This window comes from Panthera leo, chromosome C1 (assembly GCF_018350215.1).
Source record: "Panthera leo isolate Ple1 chromosome C1, P.leo_Ple1_pat1.1, whole genome shotgun sequence".
In the NCBI taxonomy this organism is placed as follows: domain Eukaryota; kingdom Metazoa; phylum Chordata; class Mammalia; order Carnivora; family Felidae; genus Panthera; species Panthera leo.
This window is the reverse complement of record NC_056686.1, coordinates 78193781-78208538: the sequence shown is the minus strand read 5'-3', so window position 1 is coordinate 78208538 and position 14758 is coordinate 78193781. Positions and strand designations below refer to the sequence as shown.

General features: G+C 36.4%; 1 protein-coding gene across 17 annotated transcripts in view; it reads left to right on the top strand.

The window, feature by feature from the left end:
• Nucleotides 1-14758, top strand: part of EVI5 (ecotropic viral integration site 5) — a 235234-nt gene that overhangs the window by 71373 nt on the left and 149103 nt on the right. For all 17 annotated transcript variants that reach the window (XM_042952838.1, XM_042952836.1, XM_042952839.1 and 14 more), the window contains one exon: nt 14153-14342. In XM_042952838.1, the coding sequence (XP_042808772.1) occupies nt 14153-14342 (190 nt within the window). The remainder of the gene's footprint in view (nt 1-14152; nt 14343-14758) is intronic.

The following is a 14758-nucleotide window of genomic DNA, read 5'->3' as shown; positions in this document are numbered from 1 at the left end:
AGAGTTATTTAAAAACGTTCAGAAAAGAGGTTTTGACAAATCAGAATTTGAAGTTAAAGGAGCAAAAGGTTGTCATTCTTGTTCTTGTATGGATTACTCAAAATCTGTACTCTTATTTTTTTTTTTAAATATTTATTTTTGGGGCGCCTGGGTGGCGCAGTCGGTTAAGCGACCGACTTCAGCCAGGTCACGATCTCGCGGTCCGTGAGTTCGAGCCCCGCGTCGGGCTCTGGGCTGATGGCTCGAAGCCTGGAGCCTGTTTCCGATTCTGTGTCTCCCTCTCTCTCTGCCCCTCCCCCGTTCATGCTCTGTCTCTCTCTGTCCCAAAAAATAAAATAAAAAACGTTGAAAAAAAAAAAATATTTATTTTTGAGAGACAGAGCTTGAGTGGGGGGGGGACACAGAATCCAAAGCAGGCTCCAGGCTCTGAGCGGCAACACAGAGCCTGACGCGGGGCTCGAACTCATAAGGTGAAAGATCATGACCTCAGTGGAAGTCAGACGCCCTGCCGACTGAGCCACCCAGGCTCCCCAAAATCTGTGCTCTTTTTGAGTTCACATTTTGAGTTTTTCTTTCCTTTCCTTCATTAAAACCCAGAATCCATGGGAAGGATTTATTTGTAGAGAGGTTGAATCTAGTGACACATTGTTTTACCTTAGAACAATCCTGGTGGAAAAACACATCTCTGACTCAATAAAAAATAAAATGGCAAACACTAGGTCTAGCTCTCTTCCCCCTGTTCTGCCCTACTACCCTGCCAACCTCTTATATCCGAGGAAAAAATTCAAAGAATAATAACTTAAATTTTCTCTGACCATTTCTGTGGTTTATAATATAGATATGCAAATTATATAATTCAAGTAAAAATTACGAGACACAGTTACTTTTTGTAGCAAGGGATATGCTTTTGTTCAAGAGTTTTTTCTTCTCCAAATATAGACTCATGCTACTCATGTTACTTAACTCACTTTAATTCAGAAAGTATAAAAATGGCAATATTTTAGAAAATTAAAATTAAACATTAAAATAACAAATTTTATAAACTGTTTTTTTCTTTCCCATAATTTTACTGCAATGATAACTTTTAAAAATCAGTACATGTGGCAACCCCAGAAAGATGTGAAGAAATGGTTCAATATAATATCAAAGATCTGTTTGATGAAAGTTAATAATTGATAGCCTTAAAGTTGAAATGGGACAGCTGTTTTTTTCCTGTGTGTTAAATGTGTTTTTCTTTTTCATTTTGAAAACATGAAGGCTTTGGCAGAGATGAATTTAGGAAGGTAAGGTTCAAGTGTAATAGCAGTACATTTTAATTAAGGAGGGGAATGTTGCTAATTTCAATTTTTAATAGGCCATTATTTGTGTGGTTTAAAAGTTTGTCATTGCAGCCATGTTCATTTCCTTTTACATTATATTTGGAATCAAAATTTGCTTTTTGATAGAGTTTTGGAAGTGAGATATGAGAATGAGGAAATATAGGTAGGGTTCTTTTAAACTAAATTAAATGTATTTTATGTATTTTTAAGTAAAGTAAGCAGGAATCTTTGAAACCGTAATATATCTTTATCTTACCAACATCTAAAGTTCTACCATCAAGTAAGGTGTGGCACTTGAGCACCTGAAATGTGGCTGGTCTGAATTCTTATGTGCTATAAAAGTGGAATGTACATAAGGTTTTGAATGGCTGATTTGAAAAAAAGAATATCTCATTAATTAAAATTTTGATAACATGCTAAAATGATATTTTGACTATATTTGGTAACATTATTAAAGTTAATTATACTTGTTTCTTTTACTGTACATGTGGCTACTATAACATTTAAAATGATATAAGGGGCTTGCATTATATTTCTGTTGGACAGTGATGATCTAGATGATCTAACATAACTTTCATTGTAGGTTTATAGTTTTACTACTAAAGCATTACTTTGTTTACCTGAGGATACTCTCTATAATGCAACCCTGAATATTAAGGAAGTAAAAAGCTGAGCAAAACGTATATTTTTAAGTCTCTGTGTTAAAAATTCATGAATTTTAAATCATAGGCGAGGCTTTTAAGATCATCACACAAACTCTATCCTTCTTCTTTTCGTTGAAGGTTTTTAAAAATTTTTTAAATCAGTTGTCTGATTTCCTGAGGAATTTGATGATGTAATTAAAAGAATTTATTGAACTCCTTTTTCTGTTGTAACTAGCTTAGTTTTACATCGTATCTTTACTATTGTTTAGTTAAATTTTTTTTAATGTTTATTTTTGAGAGAGAGAGAGAGAGAGAGAAAGAGTCAGAGCAAGGGAGGGTCAGAGAGAGAGGGAGACACAGAATCTGAATCAGGCTCTAGGCTCTGAGCTGTCAGTACAGAGTCTGACACAGGGCTCGAACTCACGAATGCAAGATCATGGCCTGAGCTGAAATTAAGCTGATGCTTAACTGACCGAGCCACCCAGGTGCCCCTATATCGTATCTTTAAATTAAGAAGTCTAAGAAGTATGCTATGCCTGTCTGTCCCAATGTCTGTGTAAAACTAATCCTCAAACCATCAGTTTCTGGTCAGAATATTTGGAAGGGAGCTGGAAGTCTCGTGTTCACCTTCTCTGAGACCTCATCTTAAACAAGAGAAAAAGAAAAAAACTGCTTGCTTTCAGAACTGGAGAGATCCCTATTATTTAGGCACCCCACTAAGAATTGTCTCTGAATTGCTTCTTGTGTTAATTCTTTGTGTTTTGTCTTAATTCTCCCTTTGTTGTTGTTGTTGTTGTTGTTGTTGTTGTTGCTCTGAGACTTGAGTTTGTACTTGATGGTGTTGATGTGAATGGTTGTGACTACTCTGTGAGTCAGGCATGTATTTTGTTGCTACTCATTTGCTTTTCTTTTAGCTCGCTGGTTGCTGTCTTAACCCAGTACATTCATTCATATCTTGTTCCTTGGATGTAACGTTACAAGAGATATTTGAACCCCATGTTTGGAAAGTTGATCCCTCTGCAGTAAGTGCCAGAGTATTTAGCTTTCCAAATGTTTTTCTTATATGGCAATTTTTTTTACCTTAGATTTTCTTAGATCTTTCTTTAGCTCTTTGTAAATTATCTTAGCAGTTTACACATTTCCAAATGGCATGATGACTTGTTGCTGTTTTGGTATCCATAGGAAAGCATTATGCTGAGTACAGTAGGATATTTAAAAAGTTTACTATCAATTCTTTGCTAATACAGTATTTCCCATTACCGGTGTGGAATACCTTTTAAGACCCCCAGTGGGTGTCTGAAATCGTGGATAGTACCAAACTCTATGTATACTGTTTTTTTTTCTATACATATGTACTCATGATAAAGTTTAATTTATAAATTTGGCACAGTAAGAGATTAGCAACAATACCTAATAATACAATAGAGCAATTATAGCAATATAGTGAAATAAAAGTTGTGTGAATGTGCTCTCAAATATCTTAATATACTGTTTTCAGAGATGTTAAGATGCCTACCTGATAAGTTCTAAGCTTCAGACTTGTTTTTTTAGTTACAAGATGCTTATCTACATTGATGTCCCCCAAGTACTTCATACTCTAGATACCTAAAAGATAACCCATTGTTTTCCTTTTCCTTCTTTGTATTTTTCAGTCATGGTATTGTAGCAAGAGAGGCTTTTTCTTTGATGTTTATCAAGTGTGCACTGCTCCACGCTACTCTTTTTTTCTTACATGCCCATCAGAAAGCTCACGTTCTGCTGTTTTCCTTAGATAGGTGACCTCTTGTTGAGGATAAGGTTCAGTTCTTAGTTGTTAAGATACGGTAAAGGTAATCTCCCTAATAAAATAAAACTCACACTATTCCCTGTGTTGGCATATTCCCCTTGTTGTCAGCTCTCTGTTTAGTTGCTGCTTCTGTCCTTTAGAGAGCTGAGAATACCTTTTCTCTGCCAAGTCTTCTAAGCTTCTGGAAGCTGCCACACCTACATTTTCTCCATCCTTAATGCTACTTGAAGTCCAACTGAAAATTAGCTTTAGCACCCCATCTCAGATAATGTGGGGTTATAGCAAATGCTGTTCTTAGAGGTAGAACTCTAACAAAAACTTGGAGTTGCTTACTTAGGAGACTGAAGATTATGTATTGTCCAGTCAGTAGAGATCCAGTAGAGACGTTTTAGTCTGGCAGCATTCTGGGAGGATGAATACATTTGGGCTTGTGAATTATTGTATAGTAGTGGCAGTTAAAAAATGGCCAGGAAGCCACACAAATCTGTGAGGAATGCCCTTGATTGTAGTATACAGTATTCCTACTGGGCCAGTATTCTTTTCCTTGAATCTGATAAATTTCTTCTTACTAGTTAGTCATAAGGAAATTATGATGGGATGGGAAGGTAGTTTCTGTTCTTGCAGTAAATCCGTCCAAGGCAGTGAACCCATGTGCTCTGGACAAAGGGAAATAAGTAAGTTTTGAATAGACTTTTCAGTAGTCCACAGACCTATGAGTAATGCTTACCATTTTCCCAGTTGCTAGCCGCAAGTCTTTGGAAATTGACATTTTCAAGGTAGTATGCTCCCTCTGTTACCATGTCGGAATGTTTTAATTATCTTGCTGTTTAAGAGTCTTCCTGAGTTGTTTCATCACTGTATTTAGCAAAGAGGAGTAAAAATACCTGATTCTAACTACACATTCTATAAAGTCTATGTTTTCTTAATGAATTTGTAAATTGTTTACCTGCATGCCATGACTTAGTAGTCAAATGGGGAGAGACTTGATAATATCATTTCAAGTATTACTTCTTGAAAATGCTTCAACTCTTTGACAAAAGGACTTCTTTATGCCTATGACATTGAAAAAAATTCTGAAGTTTCTCTTTAGAAAATTCTAAAATTTGTTAGAGTGCTCAACAAATTTGAAAAGAAAAAAATGAGATAATGTTTATCTTTTCCTTTCTTTACAGAATAGATGCATTTAATATAGCAAAAACAGTACTTTCTAAAGTCAAGTCATTATATTAAAAGGTTATAAAGGGCTTTCGATAATAAAAAGCAATAGTTTCTCACCTAATTGTCACTGCTCCTAGTGTCATTAACCATAGACAATATTTTCTATAAATTGTTATAAAGTTGGTGTATAATTTGCAGAGAAATACTCAGTTCTTAAGTATAGTTTGTTTTGACAGATTTGATTGTGTATTACCCACATGCCCATTAAACACATGGATGATTTCTATCGTGTTAGAAAATTCCTATCATCCCAGAAATTTTCTTGTGCCCTTTTGTAGCAACCTCACCACCTTGAAACCTCTCTTCTGATTTTTATTGCCATTGATATATTTTACGTGTTTTTCTATATAACACTTTTTTTGAGCTATAATTCATATACATGCAATTCACTACTTTAAAGTGTACCATTCAGTGTTTTTTCACATATTCAGAGTTGTGTAGCTATCATCACAGGAAAACACGTATCCATTAGCAACCCCTGGCCATTGCTTCTTACTCTTCTCACTTCCGCTCCACTTCTCAGCAACACCTGATCTACTTTATGAAGTCTAGATATTTAATATAAATTGAATTATACAATATGTTTCCTTTTGTGACTTCTTTCACTTAGCATCATATTTTCAAGGTGCATCCATGTTGTAGCATGTACTAATACTTCATTCCTCTTCATGACTGAATAATATTCCATTGTATGGCTGTATCAGTGTTTTTTATCCATTTTACAGTTGATGGACATTGGATTGTTTCCACTTTGGGACTGTTATGAATAAATGCTTCCATGAATATTTGTTGTATAAGTTTTGTGCATCTGTCACTACAAGAAACCGCATGCCCATTTACATTTGTTTCCTATCCCTTCTCGGGCATAGCTTTTCCATTTCTCTTAGAATTGTCGGACTGTTTTCCAAAGTGGTTTTACTATTTTACATTCACATCAGTGGTGTCTAAGCATTCCTGTGTACTCCATATCTTCACCAGCAGTTGTTATTGTGTCTTTCAGTTATAACCATCCTAGTGGTTGTAAAGTGATATCTTATTACGGTTTTGGTTTGCATTTCCCAAATGATTAGTGATGCTGAGCAGCTTTTCATGTGCTTATTGGCTATTGTATATCTTCTTTGGAGAAATGTTTATTCTGATTATTTGCCCAGTTTTTAATTGGGTTGCTTGTTTTTATTATGGAGTCATAAGAGTTTCTTATATATTTTAGATATGTCTTCTGAGTTGCAAATAGTTTTTCCTGTTCCTTACGTTTTCTTTTCACTTTCTTGATGGCATCCAGGAAGGCACAAAACATTTAAAAAAGTTTTTTTAAATGTTTTTTTAAAATTTATTTTGGAGGGGGGGCAGAGAAAGAGAAAGAGGGAGACACAATCCAAAGCAAACTCCAGGCTCTGAGCTGTCAGCACAGAGCCCAATGTGGGGCTTGAACCCACAAACCGTAAGATCATGACCTGAGCCGAAGTTGGACACTTAACCGACTGAGCCACCCAGGTGCACCAAAACATTTTTAATTTTGGTGAGTTCAATATGTTTATATAATTATAAATACGTAAAACTTTGGATTGGGAGTAACTTGGTCTGCGAATGTTCCACAAGACAAGCAAGCATTTCTAGTAAGTTTTAACTTGATAAACATGTGATGTCTTGCAATATGAGTAGTATGTGACACTGAATGTCACATGATCACAACTAAGCCAATGGTTCTTGAAATTCACTTTGATACACAAGTGCTTTGGATCACAAGCATGTTTCCAGAATGAATTATGCATGCAAACCAAGGTTTTACTGTATATACGTGTATAGATATAGATATAGTCATTTGTGCTTTGGGTGTCATATTTAAGAATATTTATGTATGCATGTATGTATGTATATTTTGAGAGACACACATGCTCACAGTGTGAGCGGGAGAAGGGCAGAGGGAGAGGGAGACACAATCTGAAATGGGCTCTAGGCTCTGAGCTGTCAGCACAGAGCTGGGTGCAGGGTTTGAATTCATGAATGGTGAGATCATGAACTGAGCCAAACTCTGACGCTTAACCGACTGAGTTACCCAGGTGCCCCAATTACTTATTTTTTTTTTTTAAGTTTACGTAATTTTTTTGAGAGAGGAAGGAGGGGAGCAGGGAGGGAAGGAGAGCGAGAATCCCAGGCAGGCTCTGCGCTGTCAGTGCAGAGCCTGACACAGGGCTCAATCTCACAAATTGTGAGATCATGCCCTGAGCCGATACCAAGAGTCACGTGCTTAAGCGAATGAGCCACACCAGGAGCCCATAAGAAGGCTCTACCTAACCCAAAGTCATGAGGATTTACTCCTATATATATATATATTTTTTAATTTTTTTAATGTTTGTTTATTTTTACGAGAGAGACAGAGTGTGAGTGGGGGAGGAGCAGAGAGAGAGGGAGACATAGAATCTGAAGCAGGCTCCAGGCTCTGAGCTGTCAGCACAGAGCCCGATGAGGGGCTTGAACTCACGAACCGGGAGATCATGACCTGAGCTGAAGTCGGATGCTTACCGACTGAGCCACCCAGGCTCCCCTCTCCTATATTTTTTCTATAATATGCTTGTTCTTGAACTTGATATAAGTGAAATAATATAGTATGTACTTGAGTGCATCTGGCTTCTTTCACTCAACCTAACATTTATAAGATTTATCCATTTTATTGTATGTATCAGCAGTTTGTTTCTTTTTATTGCTGAGTTAGTATTGCAAGGAATGAATATATCAAAATTTGATCATTTACTTTTCTGGATATTTGGGTTGTTTCTGGGTTGTAACTATTATGAATTAAGCTTCTGTGAACTTTCTTCACATCTTTTTGTGGATATGATTATTCATTTCTCTTGCTGGATCAAATGAAAATTTAGTTCTTCAAAGTGGTTGAACTAGGACATCATTTATTTACCTTGAGAGAAATAGTCCATGAGAAGGCAGAGGAAGGGGAGATAGAGGATCCCAAAGGTGCTCCACACTGTCAGTGTGGAGCCCATTGTAGGGCTCAAACTCATGAACCATGAGATCATAATCTGAGCTGAAATCCAGAGATGAATGCTTAACTGACTGAGCCACATTGCATAGTGTGATTTTAACTTGCTTTATCCTGATGACTAAAACACAAGTTGAATGTTTTCCCATTGCTTTTTGGCCATTTGATTATTTTGTTTTGTAAAATGTCAGCTTAAGTCTCTTAATCACTAAAAAAAAAACAAAACTGTGTTGTTTGCATTTTTCATTACTGACTTTAAGAGTTCTTTGTGTATTCTGGATACCAGTCTTATGTGATACATATGTGAGAACTTTTTTTCTCAGTCTATAGTTTACCTTTTCATTTTCTGAAGGGTATCTTTTGAAGAGTAGGGTTTTTAAGTTTGATGAAGTCTGCTTTATTTTTTCTTTTGAGGTTAGTGTTTCTTTGTGTCCCATTAACACATTTTGCCTATTCCAAGGTTGTAAAGTCTTTTTCCTGTTTTCTTCAAGGAGTTTTAATAGTTTTTAGCTTTTATATTAATGGCTGTTGTCCATTTGAGTCCTTTTTGTTTGGTGAGTTAAGGCAAGAACAGTATTTTACTTTATTTTTATTATTTATTTAAGTTCTTTTTTAAAAAATATAATTTATTGTTAAATTGGCTAACATACAGCTTGTAAAGTGTGCTCTTGGTTTTTGGAGTAGATTTCCCGTGGTTCATCGGTTACACACAACACCCAGTGCTCATCCCAACAAGTGACCTCCTCAATGCCCATCACCCATTTTCCCCTCTCCCCCACCCTCCCATCCACCCTCAGTTTGTCCTCTGTATTTAAGAGTCTCTTATGGTTTGCCTCCCTCCCTCTCTGTCTGTACCCTACCATTCCCCCATCGTCTTCCGTTAAGTTTCTCAAGATCCACATAGGAGTGAAAACAGATGATATCTGTCTTTCTCTGACTGATTTATTTCACTCAGCGTAATACCTTCCAGTTCCATCCACGTTGCTACAAATGGCATGATTTCATTCTAACTGCTAGTAGTATTCCATTGTATACATAAACCATATCTTCTTTATCCTTTCATGAGTTGATGGACATTTAGGCTATTTCCATAATTTGGCTATTGTTGAAAGCGCTTCTGTAAACATTGGGGTACATGTGCTCCTGTGAATGAGCACTCCTGTATCCTTTGGATAAAATTACTAATAGTGCTATTGCTGGGTCATAGTGTAGTTCTGTTTTTAATTTTTTGAGGAACCTCCACACTGTATTCCAGAGTGGCTGCACCAGTTTGCATTCCCACCAGCAGTGCAAGAGGGTTCCCCTTTCTCCACATCCTCGCCAGCATCTGTAGTTTCCTGAGTTCATTTTAGCCACTCTGACCAGTGTGAGGTGGTATCTCAGTGTGGTTTTGATTTGTATTTCCTGATGATGCATGACATTGAGGATCTTTTCATGTGTCTGTTGGCCATCTGGATGTCTTTGGAAAAGTGTCTATTCATGTCTTCTGCCCATTTCTTCACTGGATTATTTGTTTTTTGGGTGTTGAGTTTGGCAAGTTCTTTATAGATTTTGGATACTAACCCTTTATCGGATATGTCATTTGCAAATATCTTTTCCCATTCTGTTGGTTGCCTTTTAGTTTTGTTGATTGTTTCCTTTGCAGTGCAGAGGCTTTTTATCTTGATGAGGTCCAAGTAGTTCATTTTTGCTTTTAATTCTTTTGCCTTTGGAGATGTGTCAAGCAAGAAATTGCTGCAGCTGAGGTTATAGAGGTTGTTGCCTGTTTAGGGTTTTGATGGTTTCCTGTCTCACATTTAGGTCTTTCATCCATTTTGAGTTTATTTTTGTGCATGGTTTAAGAAAGTGGTCTAGTTTCATTCTTCTGCATGTTGCTGTCCACTACTCCCAGCACGATTTGCTAAAGAGACTGTCTTTTTTTCCACTGGATCAAAGAACAGTATTTTAAATAATGTGGTATCTTGGAATATTGCATTTATAAATTTTTCTCACAGTTCTATATATTTGTGTATGTTATTTCAATGTCCTCTGAAAAGAAACTGCTTTACCCACTTCTCTAACTCACCCATGATTGCACTTGGTATTCTTGCTTATGCCAAAAGTTAGAACTTGGCAATCTCTGAGACCTCTCTGACTCTCTAGAAGCCTTCTGTCTAGGCACTTTTTCATCTATACTTCCATCATATTTCAAACTTAGGTTTAGCTTAGGAAATACCATTATATTCTTTTTAAATTACATCTCTCTATTGATGGTAGTGCTGCAGTTTCATTATTTGGCATATAGCAAGCATTCAGTGAATAATTAAATGAAGAACTGAAGTTCAAGTACTTTCAGTGGAGTTTGTTTCTCTATTCCATTTAGAATTCTGAGGGATTACAATCGTATATAAAAGTGCTTACACAAAGGGGTGCCGCAGTGGCTCAGTTGGTTAAGCGTCCGACTTCAGCTCAGGTCATGATTTCACAGCCCGTGAGTTCGAGCCCCGCATCAGGCTCTGTGCTGACAGCTCAGAGCCTGGAGCCTGCTTCAGATTCTGTGTCTCCCTCTGTCTCTGCCCCTCCCCAGCTTGCACTCTCTGTCTCAAAAATAAACATTAAAACATTTTTTTTAAAATAGTGCTTACATATATGTAACACTAATTTTTCCATAAGATATATTGTGGACTTACTGAAATAATATCTATGGAAAAAACAGTAAAGCATTATCATTAATTTTTTTTATTATTTTATTTTTTAAATTTACATTCAAGTTAGTTAACATAGTGCAACAATGATTTCAGGAGTGGATTCCTTAGTGCCCCTTACCCACTTAGCCCATTCCCCCTCCCACAACCTCTCCAGCAACCCTCTGTTTATTCTCTATATTTAAGAATCTTTTGTTTTGTCCCCCTCCTGTTTTTATATGATTTTTGCTTCCCTTCCCATATATTCGTCTGTATATCATTTTGTATCTTAAAGTCCTCACATGAGTGAAGTCATATGATTTGTCTTTCTCCGACTAATTTCGCTTAGCATAATACCCTCTAGTTCCATCCATGTAGTTGCAAATGGCAAGATTTCATTCTTTTTGGTTGCTGAGTAATACTCCATTGTATATATATATGCCACATCTTCTTTATCCATTCATCCATTGATGGACATTTGGGCTCTTTCCATACTTTGGCTATTGTTGATAGTGTTGCTATAAACATTGGGGTGCATGTGTCCTTTTGAAACAGCATACCTGTATCCCTTGGATAAACACCTAGTAGTGCAGTTGCTGGGTCGTAGGGTAGTTCTATTTTTAACTTTTTGAGGAGCCTCCAGACTGTTTTTCAGAGTGGCTGCACCAGTTTGCATTCCTACCAGCAGTGCAAAAGAGATCCTCTTTATCTGCACCCTCTCTAACATCTTTTGTTGCCTGAGTTGTTCATGTTAGCCATTCTGGCAGGTGTGAGGTGGTATCTCATTGTGGTTTTACTTTGTATTTCCCTGATGATGAGTGATGTTGAGCATTTTTTCATGTGTCAGTTGGCCATCTGGATGTTCTTTGGAGAAGTGTCTATTCATGTCTTTTGCCCATTTCTTCACTGAATTCTTTGTTTTTTGGGTGTTGAGTTTTATAAGTTGTTCATAGATTTTGGATACTAACCCTATATCTGATCTTTATGTCGTTTGCAAAAAATCTTCTCCCATTCTGTCAGTTGCCTTTTAGTTTTGCTGATTGTTTCATTCACTGTGCAGAAGATTTTTATTTTGATGAGGCCCCAGTAGTTCGTTTTTGCTTTTGTTTCCCTTCCCTCTGGAGATGTGTTGAGTAAGAAGTTGCTGCAGACAAGGCCAGAGAGGTTTTTGCCTGCTTTCTCCTTGAGGATTTTGATGGCTTCCTGTCTTACATTCAGGTCTTTCATCCATTTTGAGTTTTATTTTTGCATATGGTGTAAGAAAGTTGTCCAGGTTCATTTTTCTGCATGTCGCTGTCAAGTTTTCCCATCACCACTTGCTGAAGAGACTGTCTTTATTCCATTGGATATTCTTTCCTGCTTTGTCCAAGATTAGTTGGCCATATGTTTGTGGGTCCATTTCTGGGTTCTCTGTTCTGTTCCATTGATCTGAGTGTCTGTTCTTGTGCCAGTACCATACTGTCTTGATGGTTACAGCTTTGTAGTATAGCTTGAAGTCCAAGATTGTGATGCCTTCTGCTTTGGTTTTCTCTTTCAAGATTGCTTTGGCTATTTAGGGTCTTTTCTGTTTCCATACAAATTCTAGGATTGTTTGTTCTAGCTCTGTGAAGAATGCTGATGTTATTTTAATAGGGATGCATTGAATATGTAGATTGCTTTGGGAATTATTTTTTTCCAATAAAGAATATTTATAGCAAATAGTTGATGCTTAATTTGGCTGTTTTATCCATTTTTCTATTTCTAGCCATATTTGGGATATTTAATTTAAATCAGTGTTGCAGTGGAAATGTATGAAACTATCCCATGAAGAAGAATAGTATTTGTGCAGTTTTTATTATGTTGTGTTACTGATTATGACATATTTGGGATTTGAAGTTCTTTTTTTAATATGCAGATTTTGATTTTATTTCAACTCAGTTGATACTTAATGTACCTTGTTATTGTGCTAAGTGCTTTCAGGGATATAAAGATGAATAAATCTCCCATGCAAAGGGTGTTTCTAATAGTCTGCTCAGTAGGGTTTGATACATATATTTTTTTATTAGTTTTTATATATCTTTAATATTTGGAGCATTTGTTATATCCTAAATAGAGGACTTTCTCAAGGCATTATTCTAAGTAAGTGGTAGTCATGTTAAAAACAGAAATAGATCTTTGAGGACCCTTATTTGAATGACATGTAATTTCTGTCTTTATAGTGAGAGAGCCACATTTTCCAGTCTTTCATTATAGTGTGTTTATTTATGAAATAAATAATAGATTTGATGTTGTGATGTCATAGAACTGATCTCTGAAATTATCTCATCTTTGAACAGATAAGGAAATACAAAGGCGAAAGGATCTTAAGAATGAAGAAGTCTCAGTTTGAGAGTGCAAACCCAGTGATAAATAACAACTGTTAGTTGGCTTGAGTTTTTGTGAGGTAGTTGAGATTAAGGAGACCGAGTGTATTAAAGTCCTCCATGTAGGGGCGCCTGGGTGGCGCAGTCGGTTAAGCATCCGACTTCAGCCAGGTCACGATCTCGCGGTCCGTGAGTTCGAGCCCCGCATCAGGCTCTGGGCTGATGGCTCAGAGCCTGGAGCCTGTTTCCGATTCTGTGTCTCCCTCTCTCTCTGCCCCTCCCCCGTTCATGCTCTGTCTCTCTCTGTCCCAAAAATAAATAAAAAACGTTGAAAAAAAAAAATAAAAAAAAAAAATAAAAAAAAAAAATAAAGTCCTCCATGTAAATGGAGAAGCTCCTACTCGGCTACACCTTGTTTTTCTTATGCAGGAATATGGATGGGCTTGGTTTTGCCATCTTTATTTTTCAAGAGAATCCAGAATTGTAAATAAATATATGTGTATATAAACAAATAAGTGAAAACTTCCAATTTTCATATTAATAATTGTACAGGGGTTTTTTTGTTTGTTTTTGTTGTTGTTTTCAGTAGGCTCCATGCTGGGCCTAGTGAAGGGCTTGAACTCACAACCCTGAGATCAAGACCTGAGCTGAGAGCAAGAGTTGGACGTTTAACCCACTTAGTCATCCATGCACCCTAGTAAATTTTTTATACCAATACTGCATGACCAAACAATGGCAGATTTATAGAAGGGCAGAAAAAAATGAAAAAAAGAGAAGGGATTTGGGTGATTTGGGTGGCCCTGCTTTGCTTTTTTTACCCTAGGATGCATTCTAAACATGTAGGATTAGTTCTTCAATAGAATTTGTTAAACCTGTTCCAACAGCAATTTGTTTTCTCCTGAAGCCCTCCCAACCACCTTTCTCACTAGATTTCTCCTAATTTGTATTTTTAGTAGAGATGAAGGGAAATTATGATGGGACAAATAGCACTAAAATATTTAATGTAATGTACTATCAAATTTTGAAATTGCTATGCTTAGATGAAAAAATACAGCAATAACCAAATATTGCTGAAATTATGCATATTCTAAAACCGTGGCTATTAGTAAAGATCTATGTATCATTATTACTTCATCCAATATCACTGTAAAATTAGATCTTGAGCAATTTTTAATTATGTTTTAGATTGTTAGAGACGGATAGTAAGTCTTTAAGATCTGTAAATGGGTCAAGAAGAAACAGTGGCTCCTCCCTTGTATCAAGTTCATCAGCCTCTAGCAACCTCAGCCACCTTGAAGAAGATTCTTGGATTCTTTGGGGAAGAATTGTTAATGAATGGGAAGATGTACGCAAAAAGAAGGAAAAGCAAGTTAAGGTATTCATATTCTTTGTTGAATTTCTTCCTCTTATCCCAAAGGGGCATCAAGGCATGGATTAATGGAAGATTAAAAAAAAACAACAACAACTGAGATTTGAGTACTTTCTAAGTGCTGTAATAAAGAGCCCTGTTTTATCTGTTTTCATTTATTTGTGTCCATTAGAAGTTTTGAATTGTAGATATCAGTTGTTACAGACGATTCCTAATTGTAGAAATATATAGCTGAAAATTATTTTAGAAATTCTCTCTTTTTATAGATTCATGAATGAAGTAGTAACATCCTAGGTCTTTGAATTATCACTATTTTACCTTTTTGGTAAAATCTTTGAAAGACAATGGTTATTACTGTGCTTTCATTCACAGCTCTGCAGATTTTCAGGTCCTTAATAGCTTTAGAGGCCACATTCTGGGAC